This window comes from Suricata suricatta, chromosome 11 (genome assembly GCF_006229205.1).
Source record: "Suricata suricatta isolate VVHF042 chromosome 11, meerkat_22Aug2017_6uvM2_HiC, whole genome shotgun sequence".
NCBI lineage: Eukaryota > Metazoa > Chordata > Mammalia > Carnivora > Herpestidae > Suricata > Suricata suricatta.
In genome coordinates this window covers 38,463,458-38,485,299 of record NC_043710.1, presented here as the reverse complement: position 1 = coordinate 38,485,299, position 21,842 = coordinate 38,463,458, and the positions used below count along the sequence as shown (strand labels likewise).

Genomic DNA, 21,842 nt, shown 5'->3' with positions numbered 1-21,842 from the left:
ATCTGGGCACCGCAGGGCAAGATCCTCACCTCTCTTGTTCTGAATGCCATTCTTGTATTAACGCAGGCCAAGATCACATCCATTTTTGTGGTTGCTGTGTCCCAACACTGAGTCACAGGGAGTCTGCTGATGGAAATCTTAGGCATGCCACTGAGCAGCCATTATTCCTGCTTCCTGCTATCGTGTCATCTTCTGGCTTTAGTGCCTGAGCCTTAGACTCATCTTACTGAAATAAAAGGGAACGGATACATGTTAAGGATACTTAATGCTCAGAATGCATATCATGAAAGCATTCTCCAATCTACTAGATTATAACTTCACAGGAGAAAAAGGGGTACATCTTTTTCCTCTCCCTTGGATAGCTTTCCTGGTTAGTGACAGGTTAGTCACCTGTTGGACATCTTCTCTGAGTTAGGTTCAGTGCCATTTTCTGGCCCCCCTCCATGGAGAGAGTGTTTACCAAAATATATACCATGACAAGGTTATTTCCTTAGACTGTCCATAAAATCAGTTTATGGGAAAAACACATTTAGGAATCATACTATCCCATTATCATTTTGGATATTCCCCAGGGCAAGTAAGCCCAGTAAAAGCTCTGAGAAGTCCTGCAGGCAAGGAAACCAACCACTATTTAGCCCTCTATTTTCCAAACTTCCCTTACCTTGGAACTCCTCTCTGTTATTGCCTGTTTACATTATTCCTTGGAAGGCGTCAGTTTAACACTGGTGTGGAGGTTCGTATTTTGGAGTGCCCATCTCTTGCCCCAAGAGAAAGCAGGGAGATCGGGCTGGTATCTTAGGGGAGAAAGCCTGCAGAATTTCTTACCTAACTCTATCTTGGATGCATTTACAATAGCATACTGCCATTGCATGCTGCCAAAGAGCTGTTAGCTGTGGACAGTGACCTCTTGTAAGAATAAGATTTGTCCCCTTGTAAAGTGTTTATAATCTCTCTGTGAAATTTCATACAGCCTTGAAAAAAGGGAGAAAGTTTTCTACGGCCAATTTTGTGCTTTCTTATAGCCATATATGGTACAAGATACAGAATTGGCTTGACCAGTTAAGACAAAAGCTTTCTTCTGAAGCTTATTGCTTGGGATTTTGACCAAAGAGTTTGAGAGAGGAAAGGGGTGTTTTGAAGGTGATGCGTCTTCAAGAAATGAAAGATAAAGAATAGGAATGCTTTTATTTTTAAAGATATTTTCCTTCAAATGTCAGCAAATGATTTGTCTCCTTATCTAGCTGAGTTGGGAGGATTTTTAAAATATGCGTAGGACACCATTTGATGTGTGAAGTGTATGGGGGAGGGAGAGAGAGATTTTTACGAACTCTCTTTTTAGGACATCACTACGGGGCGCCTGGGTGGCTCAGTCGGTTAAGCATCTGACTCTGAGTCTCGGCTCGGGTCAGCATCTCATAGTTGTGAGTTCAAGCACCCTCCCCCCGCTGCCCGCTGTCATCCAGAGCCTGCCTGGGGTTCTCTCTCTGCCCCTCCCCCATTCATGCAAGTGTGTTCACTTTCTCTCTCTCTCTCTCATATAAAACCTTTTTTTTTTTTAAAGACCTTACTGCAGGGCTCTTTGGTCCATAAAGCCAACTGCATACTAATATTTCCAGTGAGCCAATCTTTGTTTAGCTTTAGCAGTTCTTGATGGCATTAGGTGTGACTGAAAACGTACCTAGTAAAACTGGAGACACTGTAGTGAGCGCTGGCTAGGAAGGCGGCACTTGGTGACTTTCCTTGACTCCTCTCTCACTGCTAGAAGAGAAACAATGATCTCATTACCCATCTCTTCACTCTGTTTTATCTAAAAGAAGCCACTGAAGAAAAAGAATTACCTTGTCATGTATTAAAAAGAAACACAACTCTAATTGGTCCAGCTGTCGAGGGCCCCTTCTTCCCCTTCCTCGGGGGTGAAGAAGTCACTGAGGAAGTCTGGGAACCCCCGCAGCTCACAGGGTGAACGTTGGCCTGGGTCTAATGGGAAATGCACTTTTACATTCCGCACATTTCTTTCTGGCCACACCCTTACAGGATCCTGGAGTATTTGGACGTGACCCTTTCAGTGACCTGTTGCAGCAAAATTTCCACCCCAAGTAGAAGAAAAAGCACTCAAAGCACCTCCAAAGTTTCTAGTCTTTTCAGTTCACTTAGCTCTAAAGGGAACATTTGACACCATCCACCAAGAGGCTGAAGCCGGGCATACCTGATTTTAATTTTGAGCCCATATGGAGGGATTGAGCGAGGCCAGGAGTTTTTGTTTGTTGGTTGGTTTTTTCACCAACCATACTGGGCACCTACTAGTGCACCCACCGTTCTTTTACGTAAGGGAGTGCGGTTGCTACCCCAGCACAGGTCAGCACATGTTAGGGACCCCAGGGAAGCCTCAAGGAAAAGGTGATGGCTTCTGTGTGGGAGTCCTGGAGGTTTTCCAGAAGGGAAGGTAAAATGGAAGGTATGGAACCTAAGCAGAGGGCTCATGCTGGGTATGGAGGGGGAGCAGGGAGGGGGCAGTGAGACACCCCGGTCAGAGCAAACAAATTGGCTGGAGAGCTGATGACGGCCAGTTTAGGGAGGAGGAATGCAGGTGGTGTAGTTCGCTTGTCTCCTAGGGTCTGTTAGAAAAGGATCACTGTTCCTTTGAAGCAGAAATTGGTTTTTTTCAGGCTGGAGTAAAATAGTACTAATAAAGTAATATGCCAACTATATAATCTCATGTGATTCATTAACCATCTAACTAACAGAGAAACTTTTCTTTAAAAAAAATTCTTTTTTAATGTTTGTTTTTGAAAGAGAGAGACACAGAGTGTGAGCAGGGAAAGGACAGAGAGAGGGAGACACAGAATCTGAAGCAGGCTCCAAGCTCTGAGCTATCAGCACAGAGCCCGACACAGGGCTCGAACCCACAAACTCTGAGATCATGACCTGAGCCGAAGTCAGGCGCTTAACTGACTGAGCCACCCCGGGGCCCCAAAACTTTTTCTTTAATTTAGCAAATATTCATTGAGGCCTTTGGCGTGTGGCGGTTCTGTGGTAGGAGTTGGGAATCAGGTTTGGGACACGGCAGTCAGAATTCTGTGTCACTCGCAGCCAAATACAATCCAGTTTTTTTTCCATTGTGGCAAAACAGATCTAAAATGATAATTACCACTTTAACCCTTTTAAAACCTACAGTTCCATGACGTAAAGTACGTTCACCTCGCTGTGCAGACATTACCTCCGTCTCTAGAACTTTTCATCGTCCCCAACTGGAACTAAGCTCTCACTGTTGGCCCCCTGCTCTCAGCTCCCGGCAGTCAGCCCTCTGTGCATTTGCCCACTCGAGGGACCTCTTATAAGTAGAACCGGACAGCCTTTGTCCTTTCATGACTGGCTCACTCCACTTGGCAGAATGTCTTCAAGGTTTGTCCATGCTGTAGTGTATGTCAGAATGTTATTCCTTTTGAAGACCGAGATAATATTTCATTGTGTGTATGTACTGTGTTTCCTGTACCCATGTCCTTATCCAAACAGTATCCATTGTTTATCCACTGATGGACGCCTCTGCCTTCTGGCTATAGTGCATAATGCTGGTATAAGCATACATGTACCAATACCTGTTCAAGTCCCTGCCTTCCCTTCTTTGGGGCATATACTTCGAAATGGAATTTCTGGATCATATTTTAGGTTTAATTGTTTTGAGGAACTGCCATTTTGTTTTCCACAACGGCTGCATCATCTTACATTCCCACGGTGGTGCACCAGGGTGCCAGTTTCTCCACATCTTCCACAAAGACTTATTTTCTGTTTGTTTGGTATTTTTCTAGGGGGAGGGGGCTTGGGTTTTTCAAATAATAGCTATCCTAGGGGTACCTGGGTGGCTCAGTCAGTTAAGCATCTGAGTTCAGCTCAGGTCATGATCTCACAGTTTGTGAGTTTGAACCCCATGTCAGGCTCTGTGCTGACAGCTCTGAGCCTGGAACCTGCTTCAAATCCTGTCTCTGTGTGCCCCTCCCCCTGCTCCCACTCTGTCTCTTTCTCTCAAAAATAAACAAACATACTAACAAAAATTTGATAATAGCTATCCTAATGGGTATGAAGTGGTATCTGATTATACCTTTGATTTGCATTCTCATGATTAATGACATTGATCATCTTTCCATGTGTATATCAGCCATTTACATACCTTTTTTGGAGAAATATCCATTTGCCCATTTTTCTATCAGATTGTTGTATTACTGTTTTTAAGTTTTAGGAGTGCTTTATATATTCTTGCCTTAATTCCTTTTCAGGTGACTCGCAAGTATTTTCTCCCTTTCTGTAGACTGCCTTTTCACTCTGTCAACAGTGTCCTTTGATGCACTAAACTTTTTCATCTTGATGAAATCCAACTTACCAGGCTTCCCTTTTTTTCCTGTACTTTTAGAGTCCTATCCAAGGAGTCATTGCAAATTCAGTGTCTTGAAATTCTGCACTAAGTTTTCTTCTAAGACTTATAATTTAGCTCTTCCATGTAAGTCTTTGAGCCATTTTGAGCTAATATGGTGTAAGAGAAGAATCCAACTTGATTTTTTTTTTCCATGTGGGTTTTGTTTTCCCAGCACCATTTGTTGAAAAGGCTGCTCTGGCTTTATTGAACGGTATTGAAGACCATTTGTATATGAAGACATATACAAAAGCTTATTTGTGGACTCTCCAGTCTAATCCATTGGTCTGTTTGTCCTTATGTCAGTACCACACTGATTTGATTACTGTAGCTTTGTAATTAGTTTTGAAATCAGGAACTGTGAGACCTCGAACTTTGTTCTTTTTTAGATTATTTCGGCCATTTGGCATCCATTAAGATTCTATATGAGTTTTAGGATGAGTTGTTCTATTTCTGTAAAAACCATCATTGGGATTTTGATAGGGATTGCGTTAACAGAGCAACTTTGTAAAAATATTTGTTTATATTGATCATCATCCTTATTCTAAGTTGGATGTTCTCAGAGCCTGTGAAATTGTAGACACAAGAACGTTCTTAGAAAGTATGGGTCCTGAACCCAGCTCCTTCTCACTCCGTGCCCTGGCACTTACCTGCCCACTTTCCTTGGTGGTTCTTATGCCCTTCCCTCTCTTTCTGTACCTGCAATGATCCTCCCTAAGAAGGACTGGAGAGAAAACTATGCTTCAGCCCACATCCTTAAGATTAGACATTCATCAGAGCAGCACTGAGAGTGCTCCCTGGCCAGATTTAAGGAATCCTACAGAACCAATGAGTGGATTGAGCGAGGTTCCTGTGCTGTGAACTGGTGGCTAACAGAGTTGTGGAGAAATTGGCCTGAGCACTCTGAAAACCATCTCCAGCCTGTGTGGCTGAAGTCTCAAAACACACACACACACACACACACACACACACACACACACACACACACACCAGGTTTCAGTTATCCTAACAAATTTTAATGCTCAAGATTGACACCTTGACAAATTGTAGGAAATTGCAAACATTTTCCCAGACCCAATTATCAGGTCTTTTCCTGAAGACTACTGAGAGGATTTAGGCAGGGAAATCCCCCCAGGGCAGGTTTAAAATCACAATGGGGGTGACAGGAGCTGGGATGAGCCAGCCTAGAGCAGGCTCCCTGTAGGCCTGCTGGCATCAGGATCAGACCACCAACGTCTCCCTAACTGGGAGGCTGGGGACAGAGGGAACTGGGGGCCAGTGCTGGCCCTCTCAGAGGGAGAAAGGAAGAAATGCTTATTTATCTACCTGAGACAGTATTTTCATTTAGAAAGTATTTTGGTTACTGTCAGGGAAGGTTAAGGCTGGTTGCCAGAAAAACCAAACTTCTCCCCTCCCCACTGGAGGATGAATGTTCTCCGTAAACCCTTAAAAAAAAAAAGCCTTTTCTCTTCTTCAAAGACATCCTGTCTGCAGTGTTTCAAGTGAGACTTTTCCTTTTATTGGTGGTTTGTCAGTTGGTGGTGGGTGAACCTTGGAAGCTGGTCTTTTAGAACTGAGACGTTCAGCCTGCTGGGTACAGTCCCCTCGAGGGTCATAAAATCTGTTCAGGGGCTCAGTAATCAGCATTTGAAAAATGGATGAGGGTAGAGTATCAGAGTCTGTTGCATATAATATGAGTATGTCTTGATAGTTTTCAGTTTTAGATGTGAATATTTGGATGTTTATTAGGGGTGATGTAATGTGTCATTCTTACTGATTAGTAGTCCAGACTTGCAAAAGCCATTATTATTATTTTTTTCATTTTTGAGAGAGAGAGAGAGAGAGAGAGAGAGAGAGAGAGAGAGAGAATGTGAGTGGGGGAGGGGCAGAGAGCAAGGGAGACAGAATCCGAAGCAGGTTCCAGGCTCTGAGCTGTCAGCACAGAGCCGATGCGGGGCTTGAACTCATAAACAGCGAGATCATGATCTGAGCTGAAGTCGAATGATTAACTGACTGAGTCACCCAGGAGCCCCCTAAAAGCTGTTATTTTTTTAATGATCTGTGGCTAACCAAGACCTACTTATGTTGCCAATGCTAGGCTAGCCATTCTCAGCAAAAGGCCATACTAAATGAATGGCAAATAAATAAACAAATAAACTCTAAAAAGTAGCCATTTCAGGTTAGTTTTGAACCTCGTCCTTATTTGTGCCTTCTGTTTTGATTTCTATTTTGTTGATTACCTTTTCCAAAAAAAATGGGTTTAACATAAGTAGGTATGTATAAAATATTTACTACAGATTTTATATATAAAATAAGCATTTCTTGATTTAATGGAGAAGCTTCAGTCTTCCACAGACCTGCGTGGGTTTTGCCAAATCTGTGAACCGTGTGTTTTGTTTTTGTTTTTTGTTTTCCTTAAATAGGCTCAAATTTTAAATGTGCATCTAATAACCATGAAACTGTTCATTTATGTATGGGCTAGTTATCTGTTCTACTGCAATAAAATAAATATATGGCTTTTAAAATATGAAAATATTCATCCATGTGCTATTGAAAACAGGCTCACCTAATACAGTGGCCCACATACCACTGTCAAAGAAATACTGATGTTCAGAACATTCTTTTGCTTTTCTCTCTCTTCCGTCTTAGATTCCTTTGCTCTAACAAAGGTGTGTATACACGAGAACCGAAACTAGAGCTGTTCCTCATTAGGGAGCGAGGTGCTCTTACTTTTATAAACCTTGCCCACCTTCCCTTCCCTGGGCTTGTTTTCATAGAATACCAGAATTTCTGAATTCACAAGTCCCCCATTCAAGGCCGACTGTTCCATAGCCCAGCCAGTTTTCTGTGATGTTTACTAGTAAACATCATAAGAGAGCCGTGGAGGGGGGACTCTTTGAAGGCAAACACTGGTATGTTACAGCAGAGGAATGACAGGACTGGGGCTGCCTTCTCTGCCCCCAGCCTCTCTGGGCCTCTTGGAGATTCACTGAGATTTTCATGGGAGCAGAGCGGAAAAGACTCTCGAGAAATAGCTCATCTTTCTTACAGATGGGCCAACTGAGGTCCCGAGGGGCAAAATGGCACATGTAGGGTCACACTGTTGGTTGGTAACAAAGCTTCAGGCTTGGCTCACGTACCCACATCTCTCTCATATTTACCTCACTATCTCAGAAGCGTAGTAAGGGCAGTCTTATGCTGGGAATCACAACATCCCAGCATTAGAAACAGCTGTATTCCAAAGAAAGAGGAACAGTCCCCATGCAGCCAACGTCACTGGTGTCAAACCCTCAGAATGATAGGAACATAGCAAAACCACTCATGACCTGGAGCTCCCTTCACTATTAAGGGGATTTCTAGCCATGATGTAAGTGCAAAATATAGATGGTCTTATCCTCAGGCGATCTGGTGCCCTGTAGCCCTACTCAGGAAACTCCTGTTCTAGAAACCAAATTCAGATCATCTCTACAGTTGACAGCTGTAACGAAGTAACGAATAGCCTGGACATGTCCCCATGATTCCATAACCAGGGGGGCCCAGGCTAAATGCCAAATAGAAATTCTGGAGCTCTGAGTCCTGATTGTGTGTTTTGATCTTGCCGGAGTTTAGGCTAAAAAGTTTTAGTAAAACTCTAATGACTCATCAGAAGTCTGTGGCTCTGTTGCCTTAAATGTGAATTGCAAAAGTCAAAACTACCAGCCTACGATTGGACAACCAAGTACCAAGTGCTTCAGACAGCCTGTAGGACACAGGGATGAGTCAGGGAGGGTGGACCAGCCAACCCAGAGCAGAGACATGGCCTCACAATTCACAGGTCATTGGTCAGCGTTCCCAAACAGGAAAGTTAATGGATCCCAACTCTTAGGTGTCATGGTACCTTACACAGCTCACTGTGGTCCTTTACATAGTTCTGTGCTCTCTTCAAGATCTGTTGCCTCTTTGGACAGTGAGTTGCTAGAAGGCAGAAGCTACATTTTATTCCTCTGTATTCCCAACGCCTAGAGTATGTAGATGGCCCTCTAAAATCCTTTTATGGGGAGGTATGAGCAAAGTCCTTGGAAAAATGCCAGGCAATGCCAACCAACTGGTTCATTCAGCTTGAAGATCTCGGCGTAACCAGGAAGGCATTTGAGCAGGGGTTTAAAAGACAAATAGAAGGTTCTGGGAGCAAGCTGTTTTGGCCCAGCGTGAGTATACGTCATACCTACATCATGTGAGCCCTTCCCCACCCTCTCTCCTACCCCAGTCTGACAACTTTGATCTGAAGGAGACACACATCTTTAGCTTAGACTGCATGTTTCACTTAGGTGAGCCAGGTGTCTGTTTCCCTCTGGATCAGTCTTTAGCTAGTTAGCTGTTGGTTAATTTCTGGCTGTGTATGTTAGTGTTAATATACAGACATGCCGACGTGCCAGGTAGGAACATTTGTCAAACCATTTCAAGCAAGCTTTCTAGAAGTACCAAGGAATGTGTGGGAGCAGAGAAGTCCTACCGATCCATGTACTTACACTCAGTGGAATGTGCCTAAGACTTCTTTAGGAAAGAGGAGTGCACCTCTGAATATGACGGAGTTCTTGTGAGGACATTGTTACAACCTGCCCCCAAAGCCCCCCTTTTCATTAGCTCTAATTTTCTAACAAATGATAAAATTTATCAACTATGTTAATTCTCATTTGTTTCTCTCTGCTGGAATGTAAATTCCAAGAAGACAGGGATTTTTGTTTTGCATTGATGTTTCCCAGGTGCCTAAAACAATGCCTGACACACACACTAAATGAGCAAATGTTGACATGAATGAATATATTGAATGAACAAGTGAATGAATACTTTTGCCCCAGATCTGAACCGAGGTTAAGGGGAAGACAGTTGTCCTAAGAGGAGTGGAACTCGGGACTGGAGGTCACTAGTGTTTCCTGCAGAGAGCCAGCCTCTGTGGTATAGGCTGCCTCTTTTCAAAAGGCTGGGCTGGTCTGTGCCCCAAAAAGGATGTCATGAACATACCTTAGCAACAGAAAAGTTGATGCCTAAGAACACTCTTAGCATTTAAATGCTTCTTGTTTAAATATATCCTTCACCAAAGGAGGTAGCTGTGATACCTGGGAGACCTGGGTTCGAGTCCCAGCTATGGCCATGTCTGGCTCTATGGTCTAAGGTCAGTCGCTAGTGCTCCCTTGAGCCTCAGTTTCCTCACTCGTAAAAGGGGGATAGTGAGCCTCTTTTCACAGTGTGCCCAGCTCTGCACCTCGTGATACCAGGAGACCCTCTGTAAGCAGCGCCAGGGCTGGGGAGACCCTCTGGAAGGCCGGCAGTGTGGGTGGGTTCGTGAGCCTGTTTCCAAGCCAGTCCCCAGCTCTCCCCAGGAAAAGATCCAACAGCGCCTCGTGAGTTTTGTTAGGGAGGATTGTGCAGCACCCCCCCCCAAACCCAAATCCCCAGTAAGTCAGGAAGATGTATGTGTTTTAAAACATTGGGAGGTCTGCTTTGGATCACCCTGGAGCTGTGGCTTCCCGGAGCAGCCCGGGGTGAGTGGAGGAAAGCCGTCCCGTGCTGGGAGTTCTCCCAGCTCGGGGCTCATGTCCCACACGGGTTGCCTGCACTCGGCTTCGGCGGCCGTTGACTTTTAAATCATAAAAAGCCGCTCTAAACACAGTTTGCTCTGTTGCTAGAAGGCAGCGGAACATAGGTATTTAAAAAAAAAAGAAGAAGAAGAAGAAGAAGCCGTTAATCCCGCCAGGCTTCTGGGCACTGGAGCAGTTGCAGATGACAAAAGTTAATTAGAAACATGAGCAGTTTAACTGAAAACACTTGTGACAATTGGAAGGGCAGCCTCTCTGGTCGGAGACTTTTTCCTAGGGAACCGTTGCGGGAGAAAGTGGCCGCGGCGAGGTAAGTCATGTCATTGTGACTTTGCAGACATGGACGTACTCTTTGGGGACTGAAGTGCCTCATCCTGTCTGTCCCGTGCACCGAGCGGGCATGGAGCGTGGGTGGCACAGCACCGGGCTCAGCTGCGATGTGCCTTCCTGGCCACTTTCTCTCTGACAGCTGCCCCTACGTGGGTGATAGTGGGGTTCTGAGTGCTCACGAAGGAGGGCATCCCTGACCTTGTTTCTGTGACATGGGCCGCCTCGGCTGGCAGAACTCCAGCTTGGAACCCGCCCTTCTTAGAATCATTCTGATTCTATTTTGCAAATATCTTGAGGCATTTCTGAGAAGAGAGTCTGGCTGGGGAAATACTCCCTAACTGCCAAAGAGGAGCCCATGACTTTCAGATAACCCGTGTGTTTTCATGCCTACAGTGAATCGATGTGCAGTTTATACTCTTTAGCTAAAAAAATCTTTTTTCAGTCTCGCCTGAATCATGTCGGGACACCTTTCAAAATGTCGACATAGGAAAAAAAACAACTATGCTTTGAAAGGACTTAGCAACTTCCTTAAGTAGGTACTCTTCTGTAAAGATTATGCTTCTTTCTCTTTCTTTTTTGTCCTGTTTGACTGTCTCTCCTATGTTTTCTTAAAGGTGGCTCATTTTCAATTATTTCACCAGATTGGGAAATTGGGTTGTGGGCTGGATAATTCAAAACAGTATGTATTTCTCACATCTTTTGTGGTGTAGGTTTTGGGTTCTTTTCCCAGAAATGTATGCTTAATTGTGCCTCACACACGTTGATGTTAAGATCTGGGTGTGTTTGCACAGCAGATCCCAGAATGGGATGGGGAGTGTGAGCTGTGCGTGATGGAATGGTAGGAGGAAGCCGAGGTGGGCTTTAAAACTTAACCATGGGCAGTGCACAGGTGGGGGTGGGGCGGGCCGAGCATTTGGGTTGAGAGTGATGAGCTGTGGAACCATGGCAGTCCATGCAGGTCCACAGGAATAATCAAGTTTCCGTCTCTTCCCCGTCTGTGCAGAGCTGTTGGCGAGCCCAACCTCCTCCCACCCCGGAATGAGTGAAAATGCACCTGTTCCTCTGGAAAGTGGCAGCAGCCTGTCGCCTGCTAACAGCAGCGCCTCCTCGGCCATCCCCCAGCCCAGCGCCACCTCCAAGCCCTGGCGCAGCAAGTCGGTCAGTGTGAAGCACAGCGCCACGTCGTCCATGCTCTCGGTCAAGCAGCCCATGCCTGAGGCCCCCAGGCCCGCCCCCGAGGCCATGAAGCCGGCCCCCAACAACCAAAAGTCCATGCTAGAAAAACTAAAGCTTTTCAATAGCAAAGGGGCTTCCAAGGCAGGCGAGGGCCCGGGGTCACGGGACACGAGCTGTGAGCGACTTGAAATTTTACCCAGCTTTGAAGAGAGTGAAGAGATGGAGGCCACCAGTCGCTCACTGTCCACAGTGGGTCCCACTTCCAACAGCCCCAAGATTGCCCTCAAGGGCATCGCCCAGAGAACTTTTAGCCGGGCGCTGACCAACAAGAAGAGTTCCCCGAAAGGCAATGAGAAAGAAAAGGAGAAACAACAGCGGGAGAAGGAAAAGGAGAAAAGCAAGGACCTCGCCAAGAGAGCCTCTGTGACAGAGAGGCCGGACCTCAAAGAGGGGCCGAGAGAAGACCTCAGTGGGGCAGCAGTGCCCGAGATGCCAAAAAAGTCCTCCAAGATCGCCAGCTTCATCCCCAAAGGGGGGAAGCTCAACAGTGCCAAGAAGGAGGCCACCGCCCCTTCCCACAGTGGGATCCCAAAACCAGGAGTGAAGAGCATGCCTGGGAAATCGCCAAGTGCCCCTGCCCCTTCCAAGGATGGGGAGCGGAGCCGGGGTGGGAAGCCGAGCTCGGGGCTCCCCCAGCAGAGGCCCCAGCTGGACGGCCGACACTCCAGTTCCTCCTCCAGCCTGGCATCCTCGGAAGGAAGAGGCCCTGGGGGGGCCACCCTCAACCACAGCATCAGCAGCCAGACGGTCAGCGGGTCCGTCGGGACCACCCAGACCACAGGAAGCAATACCGTCAGTGTTCAGCTACCTCAGCCCCAGCAGCAATACAGCCATCCCAACACTGCCACCGTCGCGCCTTTCCTGTACAGGTAGGTGCGGCCACCTCCCACCCTTGCAGGGCTGTGTGCAGAGGAGCCTTTCTGGTAGAGTCCAGGTCTTTGAGGGCAGGAATCCGGCCTGCCCAGGAACATGAAAGCTAACGGCTAACGTACCCCTTGATGAGTTCCTAATAGAGCCGTACGCCTGTGCTCCAGGGAACAACTAATACACTAAGGCTTGGGGGAGGGTGGGAGACGGCTAAAGAGAGGAAGCAAAATCCAGGTGGCCCCAGGACCAGGAGGAGTTAGCTGACCAGGCACGTGGGGACCCAGGGGCATCTCGGCAACAGGAGCAGATGCGGGAAGGATGGTTTGGTATCACTCAGCATGACTGGCCCAACATCAGTCCCAACGTTTTCTGAATGTACTTTAAAAATGAAAAACACAGCTGTCACCTTGCTGAATACTAGAGACTTCTTCTCACAGGGGCGTTCCTCTTGAACTTCCAGATCCTCACACTTGCTTACACGTGGCACGTATTAAGTATTTTTTCAGTCCTTGCTAGAATGTTTTGTGAGGAGGGTGGCAAGAGGGAGCAGGGTAGTGATAGGAAGGGATCATTCTTTTTTTGTTTTTTGTAATTTTTTTGAAGTTTATTTTGTGGGGGGGAGGAGGGGCAGAGAGAGGGGGAGAGACAAGTCCAAGCAGGGTTTGCACTGATAGTGCATGGGGAGCCTGACACGGGGCTTGAACTCATGAACCATGAGATCATGAGCTGAGATCAAGAGTCAGGTGCTTCACTGACTTAGCCAGCCAGGCGCCCCAGGAAGGGATCAGTTTTAGAAGAACAAAAGAACCAGGTTATATTGAGGAGACAAGCATGCGTGTTTGCTTGTCTGACTCCATTCTGTCCATTATTTGTCCCTCAATCTCTCTCTCTCCTAGCACATCCGTAGGACCGCGGGCGACCACGTGGAACCAGGCACTGCTTGCCCTGTGTGCTTGGGGCCTGTGAGAGCCTGTGACTGCCCCACCTGCCCCACACACAACTTTGTGAGATGGAGGACACGGGCTCTGGGTGGCCCTCTCCTCTAGCAGTGCTCTAAGGGAGTCCCGAGCTTTGCTCACCTAGCCCGGCTTGATCTTGTACTTGAGACGTGAAGTACATTTGGCCACTCTGCACAGCAGAATGTCTCTAATACTTCTTCATAGCAAAAGGGACCTGATGATTGAGTGTCATGTTCTGGGCACTTATTTTATAGCCTCTGCCCTAAGTATATACCCGTGTGCACTGTCCACACACACCCATATGCCCATAGGCATGGACATACAATGACGGTCATGTCCAAGAATGGACACAAGTTCACATACATATACAAAATGCTAGTGTGCATATGCACACATATATTTACACACCTGTTCAGATGCATAGACTCATGCCCATGCTTTGCACTCCCTGTGTATGGTTCCCCCAAAGAAATGGAAACCCTCTGTCTTCCTGCCTGAGTTGTGTTCTCATAAGCTTTGTTGCCATGCTTGCCAACAGTGGGTGGAAAGACTGGACTGAGTTATTCAGAGTAAAGCCAGGCGGGTCCAGCCAGGGAGGCAGTGCCAGGCTTCTCTTTGTCCCATCCCGCTTTCCTTCTCTTCTGCTTACCCTCCCCTTCAGCAGGGGTCACGCCCAGACTTCTTAATTGGGAGAAGGTCATCTTTTTAGTACATCAAGTCATTAGCTCAGCTAACCGTTGGACAAGAGTGCCAGGGCTTTTAGATAATGACTCAGCACTGTCTCCTTGCAGGGCTTTTAATACGGTTGTTCTCTGAACCATGGACGCAGCTGAATTGCTCCCCGTGAAATTTTTATCATTCCAATAACATTAATGGTCTCGAGGTAATGCACATTCAAGCTACTGCTCGCAGAGTCTTGATTTGCATTTTCGAAATTAAAATATATGATGATACTTGGACACCATCCATTTCTCTCCCTCTTTCTTTTTTTCTGGAATCATTTGAAAGATTGTAAAACATTTAACCTCTTTCAAAATTTCAAGCTTCTCTGTGAGAGGAAAACTCTTAACAAAAGAGCAAATGTCTGACAAATAGGAGGAACGAGAAAATTCATGTGTCTCTGTCAAGCTGTATTTTAAGGTCCGTCTTCACCCTGTGTGATGTCCCTCTGGCCCCTCTGATGTCCCTTTCCTTCTCAGGTGAGCCAAGATGGGAGTCAGGAGGCCTGGGCTCTGTCTTTTATTAGCTTGTGACTCCCTGGGTAGTCTGGGGCGCTCCACGTGGGACAGCTATGGAGCACATACCACGTGTGTGCAGAGACCCTGCTAAGGCTTTTCATGCCTTTGCCCACATAATCATCCCAGGACTCCATGAGCTAGCCACGTTTGAGATCCCCACTCTATAGGTGAGCAAACTGAGGCTTAGAGCAATTAAATAACTCACACCAAGTCCAGAGCTAATAGCTAGAAGTGCTAGTGTCTAAACCCAAGTCTGTCCAAATAGAGGGGTCAAGCTCTTGGGCGCGAAACAGTCTTGGCCCTCCGAATCAGTGCATCTCTCTGAACCTCGTTGTCTTCATCTATAGAGCGAGGAGATTGGGTGAGATGAGAGGGTTTTTTTAAATGGGTTAGACTTCCCCTTGGGCTCTGAAGTTCTCTGAAGTTCAGGGCTTACTCTAGAGAACTTGCCATTCTCTTAGAACTTGCCCCCCCCAGAATATGTCGATGTTCGTGATGTTACCAAGGCATAGAAGAAAGATACATCATCTTTTTAAATTACACGGAATGAATTACATTAATTCAGAAGAGACACAGACATGTACCCCTTTACACTGAGTGCTTCTTGAGTCCTATCACATGTGATTTTTGTAGCAGCCAGGAGAGGTCACCGCTGCTAGCCCCGCTGTGCACATGAGGGCCCTGAGGGTCAAAGATGCCAAGTGACTTTTCACATGTGCATGGTTCTTTGCAGCCAGCGAAATGTTCAGACTCCAAGTCTAATGCTCCTTCTAGTACCCAGCATCTTTCTAGACTTCAACATTTCTCATTTATCCACTCAATACAGCTTGCTTAAGGGCCTGCTCTGCATGTGAACTTGCACAGCTTGAGTTCTTACATGTACATGTCAAAAGAGCCAGTCTTCGCCTTCAGCGAGCTCTCTAGTTGAGGAAAGATTTATTAATTAGATCACATTGTAGTACGGCGGCATCAGGAGAATAAGAGCACTCAGCTAGCAGAACGAGGGAAGGTTTCCTGGCCAAGATGACGTGGGCCCCGCATGTTAAAGCCAGATTGGGAGCAATGGGAGGGATAGAGGAAAAGAGCCTTTAGGCACAGTAACTACAATGGCAAAACCGTTAAGGGCGTGCTGTGCTATCGGAATGGAGAGAAGACAGCAGGTAAAAGAGAAGACACGGCAGGGCCGTGTGTACAGGGCACGGTGGCACGAGGCAGGGCTGGAAATGAAGGAAGAGTCCCCATGTGGGGCTTTTCTACCACAGTAAGGACTTTAGACCTTATTCTCTGGGCATGGAAACCATCAGAGGCCTTTAATCAGAGGGTGATGTGATCACATCAGTATCACAAAAATCAGTGGAGGATGGTGTGGGGAGTGGACCTACAGACATTCTAAAATAGAGGTCACAGACTCAGATGTCTGATTCCGACCCAAAAGATAACATAAATGAGTGGCGGGGGGTAATGGGACTATGGCAGAGGGCATCCTAGACTCTCCGGAGGGAGCAGCCGCCACTTGGCACCAGCAGGTGGCGCCCTGCAAGAAAGTCAATTCAGACTCGTTTTCCCTGAAAGTGAAGAAAAGAAATGGACAAGGCAGAAATGCAAATATTTTTTGTGAAATCTCCCGATTTTAAAATCTTGAAATGAAGTCAAAAAGCTTCCAAATACTACCCAGACCAATAAGAATCTGCGGGATGGTTCCAATACCTGGCTGCCATTTGCAGACTCCAGGCTGGAAGCCGTGTACCTGCTTACAGTGTGCTTATAGGGCAGAGACGATGAAAGCCTGGACTCTGGCCAGTGGGTCAAGAGAAGCAATAGGAGTCCAAAACTCCTCAAAGGTCGGGGATTGCAGGATTTGGAACTGATTGCCTCATTAGAAGGGCAAGGGTGGGGAAGGATGGATGACTTGAGGTTTCTCAGTACATTCCCCACATTTAAGCAAACTCGCTTTCTTCATAGCGAGTGAAATCTGGCTGAATGAGTTTAGGATGCTAATGAATTAATAAAGCCACACCCAGGGGTATGCATCTGAGTGTAATTACACATTTGCATGCAGTGCCTAAGTCAGCGCGGTAGTTGTGGCAAGGACGCATTGCAGGAACCAGCTGCCTTGATTTGCTTGACAAATAAAGGCACAGAGAAGGTTTGGGGAAGTACAGATTTCAGTCAAGTGTTGAAATAATGATCAATGAGACCTTTCATCTCCGAAGATCTGAGCTGTGAATCAGGGACGGAGAGGGCAAACACACCTGCTTGGCACCCACTCCCGACTGGTTTTATAGTCACCTTTCCAGAGAGAGCCCTGTCAGGAGGATGGGGGTGGGGGCCACGGGGCTGTCAATGGAGTCATCTTTATGCTTGACTTGCTGGCATTGCTGAGTACTTAGAAGTTGCTCTTTGGCGTAGGTTAAATGATCCAAACCACTCAGTCCCCTCCAGCATTTTCCTGGCCAGACCTAGCTCCCTGATGGGGATTCAGAGAAGCATTCCCCAGTGAGGGATTGCAGAGCCTCCGTTTGGGCGATGAATATTTCATCTTTTACAGTTCGGTGGCTCTCTCCATTTCTAGGACATTGCTCCACATGTGCTGATGAATTATTTAGAGTCAGTCTGCTGGTCTGCTCTGGTCTAAGGTGTCTTGTTGAAGGGGGCGACAGCGTGTGCTGTGGTCAGACCACAGCAGTCCAGATGTGGTAGCTACTGCTCGTGACAAGTGTGTCTGCTTTGGTTTGTGTGTGAAGGTCCCAGACAGACACCGAAGGGAATGTTACTGCTGAATCTAGCTCCGCAGGCGTGAGCATGGAGCCCAGCCACTACAGTAAGAGTGGACAGCCGGCTTTGGAAGAACTCACTGGTGAGTATGGAGCCCCAGAAAGTCTGCTGCTGATGAGACCCATGGAACCAGGCAGCCTGACTGGACTTGCCTTACTGTTGCACCAACGGATAACCTAAACAAACTTATTTTGCTTTTATTGTTTTCCATCTTCTCTTTCTTCCCTGTCCTCTCTCACACAGTCTACTCCTTTGTCCCCAGAATCTTAAGTAAGTCTCCTACTTACTGGCAAATCCTATTTTAATACATGTTCCATTTCATTCATGTAGGGCTGCTCCGACACTTAACTTTGAATCTCCTTGTTTACTCCTCAGATAAAGTCACTTTCAAACAAGATCTGGAATTATCACATCTTGTCTTTTTTTTTTTTTCCTTCCTGTTTGGAAGCACCCATTGAAAATGCGTTCTTGTCATCCTCCATTAATCAGAACGGAGAACACGGCATGCTCTTTTACCAAAAGCAAACAAATCTAAATTTTATTTAAGTTTAACCTAGACGATGATGATTAAAGGGCTTTTATGTTATATGAAAACATAAAACCCACGGTTGCCATGTAGTTAATTCCATGGTATTGATTTATTAAGGTAATAAACCTGTCACGTCCTTAAAGGAGAAAAGTTAGCTTATGAGTCAGGATTCCTACCGTGCCGCGCTCTCCGTCTGCCCGTTCCCCACCTCTGTGTCCTGTGTTCCAGCAACTTCGAGTCAGGGAAGTGAGTGGGAAACCACCTATTTAGCAGTGGTTGTGTTATTCTTCGCATATCTTACCACTTCCAGGGTTGGCTTAACAATTGAATCCATGTTTTGAATCCATTTATTAGACTAAATATCCATGACCACACCATTTTAATAGGCCCATTACAGCTGCGGAGTTGGCCTGCAGCCCATGTGAGGGGACCGTACCATCTCCCCGTTAGCTCTGAGTATTAATTTCAGAGGATCTGAGCGATTTAACTGTTTCCTTCTGGTCCTGCTGGCCGGGCACAGTGATGAGGCAGAGTTTTAAGAAGTGATCAATCTTGTGGTGGTTCAGGCCCCCACATTTGGGATTGATTTTGTGCTTCCTTCTCTCCAAGCTTTGTAGCCTCCTTGCATATGAGGACGTGGATGGCCCAGGAAAAGGGCCCGCCACGAGAGGGGTGTGGCGTTCAGCGACTACTCAGGTCTCTCCGCACATTCCAGACTGTGTTCTCATGTGCACACATCAAAAGAGCGAGGCCTGTGCTCCGAGAGCCCGGCATCTATCAGACGTGTGTCCCGGGGAGTAGCGTGGATTCATGTCAGACTCCGAGGCTCTGCAAAATTCACATTTGAAAAGCAAAAGCAGCAGCCAGAGAACATTCCATATCACACTTAAATTTCAGAGTGACAGATTACAGCCAGCGATCCTTCCCTATTTTTTTCTTTCTCTCCATGTGTCTCCTCTGCATCAGGCCTGTAAAACCAAGGAAGATCTCAGAAAACCCAGGATGCTGTCCTCGGTTTGGGGGACAGGACTGTGCGACCAGTGTTGCCCAATTAAAGCGCTTTGGTTTTCATGAAGTTCAATGGCATGCATCGCTGGTGGGGATTTTCTTCCTTCCCTTCCTTCTTTCCTTTCCCTTTCTCCCTCTCTTTATTTGCTTCTTTCTTTCTTTCTTTCTCTTTCTTTCTCTCTTCCTTCTTTCCTTTCTACTTGTCTTTTTTTTTTTTCTGAGCAGAATTTCTTGGAGTGGCTTGTCTTTACATTCAAGCAGTAGAAATCACATGTGTGACTACACTGTGAGTTACCTTATGGAGACAATGAATAACAGTCCAAGGTTGAATTAACCCATCCTCAGCCGATCCTTGAAGTGACAATGAGTATGTATTTAGAAATGAACATTTATGACACTGACCGAGTGCTTAGTTCTGCCCCTCCTTAGGTGGGGAATTAGGTGGGTTTTCCCATGGTGCTTTATTATTTGTATAATTTTACAGTTGAGACCCTGTAGCTTGGATCATAGAGTCAGAAGGAAGTACACACAACTGTTTATTATCCAGTCCGTGAATCCCGTCTGTCCTCACTGACGAATTGTCTTTCAGTCTCTGCTTGAATATTTGTGACAAGAAATTATTCCTTCATAAGGCAGCCCTTCCATTTTTTGTTGACTTTCACTAGTAACAGAAATTCTTCATTCTTTTGTTTCCAATCATTGGATATAATCCATCCTCTTGTCGCCCACAGCTGATTTCCATTCTTTGTCACACAAGAGCTTCTCCCCTAAGCCTCCTCCCTCCAAGTGAAAATCCAGGGCTCCTTGCCTGTTCCTCCTGGGACACCCTGACCTCCTCCAAAGTCAGCCCCCGTTGGTCAGAATGTGGTGTTCTCTCCGTCATGGCCGGTGGCCCAAGGGAGGGCTGGCCTTGTGAATACGGGAGAGCTGTAGAGGAACGTGGAATAGCCTAAGATCTCCATAAAGGAGCAGAAGGGGCCTCCATTTTTCACCGGAGCACAATCGTGTTTTTATTCTGCTCAGGCTGCGAGTTGGCTCACATCTTTGCTCAGATCGCACAGCATCTGAGGAGGCAGAAATGGCAACTGAGAATGTGATCCCCCGAGCAAGGCGGGTGGGTCTTGGTTTGCATTTCTGCACAGCTCTTGGAATCTGTATGTGTCGATCTCTGGGGTGGGGGTCGGGGGAGCAGACGTTTCCCAGCGCTAAGCCTCGCGCCCCCAACAAGGGAAACAGGAAACTCAGATTCAGCAAGCCCTCGTTTTGTGCCAGGCATAGCATAAGCATCCTCATGAGACCCTCCTGCTGCCCCTTTCAGGGGAGGTTTTTATCCCCAGTTGACAGATGACGTTCAGAAAGGACAAAGTGACTCACTCGAAGTCAAGAGGCCAATAGGTAGCAGTGCTGGGATTCAAACCTTTATCTGCCGAAATGCAGATAGTTCGAGCTTTTCTTTCAGCCCTATGCTGACCAAACATTTTTGGACAATAAATATTTCTCAGGCAGCTGCAGATTTGTGTGAGAGTTACTAAAAGTAAGGCTGAGATACCTTCCCCTGTCAAAGGTCTTTTGAATTTCTGAAGGAGAGTTAGCAGGTGAACACGTCGATTAGGAGAGACATGGAGAAATAGAATTATGATACTTTTATAAGTGATTAAGTTAATTCGTTTGAAAACTTGTACCTAGATTTGGCTTTACTTATTTATTTATTTTAATTTTTTTTATGTTTATTGAAACAGAAACAGAGCATGAATGGGGGAGGAGCAGAGAGAGAGGGAGACACAGAATGAGAAGCAGGCTCCAGGCTCTGAGCTGTCAGCACAGAGCCTGACACGGGGCTTGAACCCACAAACCCCGAGATCATGACCTGGGCTGAAGTCGGACACTTAATCGACTGAGTCACCCAGGCACTCCTTTAAGTTTATTTCTGAGAGAAAGAGCGTGCACATGCATGTGCACGGGGAGGGGGCAAAGTAAGAGAACCCCGATGTGGGGCTCTGTCCCACCAACCGTGAGATTATAACCTGAGCTGAAATCAAGAGTTGGATGCTCACAAAGTGGTGCACGAGTCTCATTATAATTTTTCCTTGCACTGTTTGTATATGGTCCATATACAATTTGTATATGGCTTGTATATGGTTTGTATATAGTTTATATATGGCTTCTGTATGATTTGTATATGCATTGTTTGTATTGATGCTGCCTGTAGGTGTCAAAGTCTTACTAACGAGAAATGTGAAGCCCTAGGAAGGATAAATCTTTTTCCTCATTTTGATCATGAAAGCTTATGTAAGATTTTCAATTTCGAGGAAAAGGAATAAAGTCACTTGGGTCCAAAAAAAAAAAAAAAAAAGAGTTGGATGCTTCACCGACTGAGCCACCCAGGCGCCCCTAGGTTTAGCTTTGATAAATGTTTACTGCAGAACTTAGAGCTCTCCAAAGGGTCAGTACCTTTTTTGGCCTTCTTATAATAGAATGTGGCCAAAGTGACAGCAAAAGATACTTACTGGACAGGCCAGGAGATAGATGTAGTTACATTCTTCCAGTGCCACACAGGAAGGAAAGTAAACATTCATCACTGTTTTTATTTGAAAATACACACATATATGTATCTTTAAAGAATTGGGTGGGAAACGCAAGCCTAGACTGCTTTTCAGATAAGAGAAAAAGGCCTTCCAACTTTCTCTCAGTTCAAAAGGGGGAGAAAATTGAAAACACTTGGTATTTTCAAGGACTAGAGAGTTTGCTAGAGCAAATATCCTCCATAAAATCACACATGTATCCTTCAGTCCGTTTCCCAGCCTCCAGGCAGCACCGTATCAAGAATAACTATGGAAGCTTTTCTGTCTCAGAAGAAAAGTCAGTTCCATAACATTTCTTAGCTGCCTGTTTCCTTATTTAAATTTTGTGTAATGTTTA

General features: G+C 46.1%; 1 protein-coding gene across 2 annotated transcripts in view; it reads left to right on the top strand.

The window, feature by feature from the left end:
• Positions 1 to 21,842, top strand: part of NAV2 (neuron navigator 2) — a 373,160-nt gene that overhangs the window by 200,149 nt on the left and 151,169 nt on the right. For both annotated transcript variants that reach the window (XM_029956497.1, XM_029956496.1), the window contains exons 7-8: positions 11,315 to 12,416; positions 17,356 to 17,468. In XM_029956497.1, coding sequence (XP_029812357.1) covers positions 11,315 to 12,416; positions 17,356 to 17,468 — 1,215 coding nt within the window. The remainder of the gene's footprint in view (positions 1 to 11,314; positions 12,417 to 17,355; positions 17,469 to 21,842) is intronic.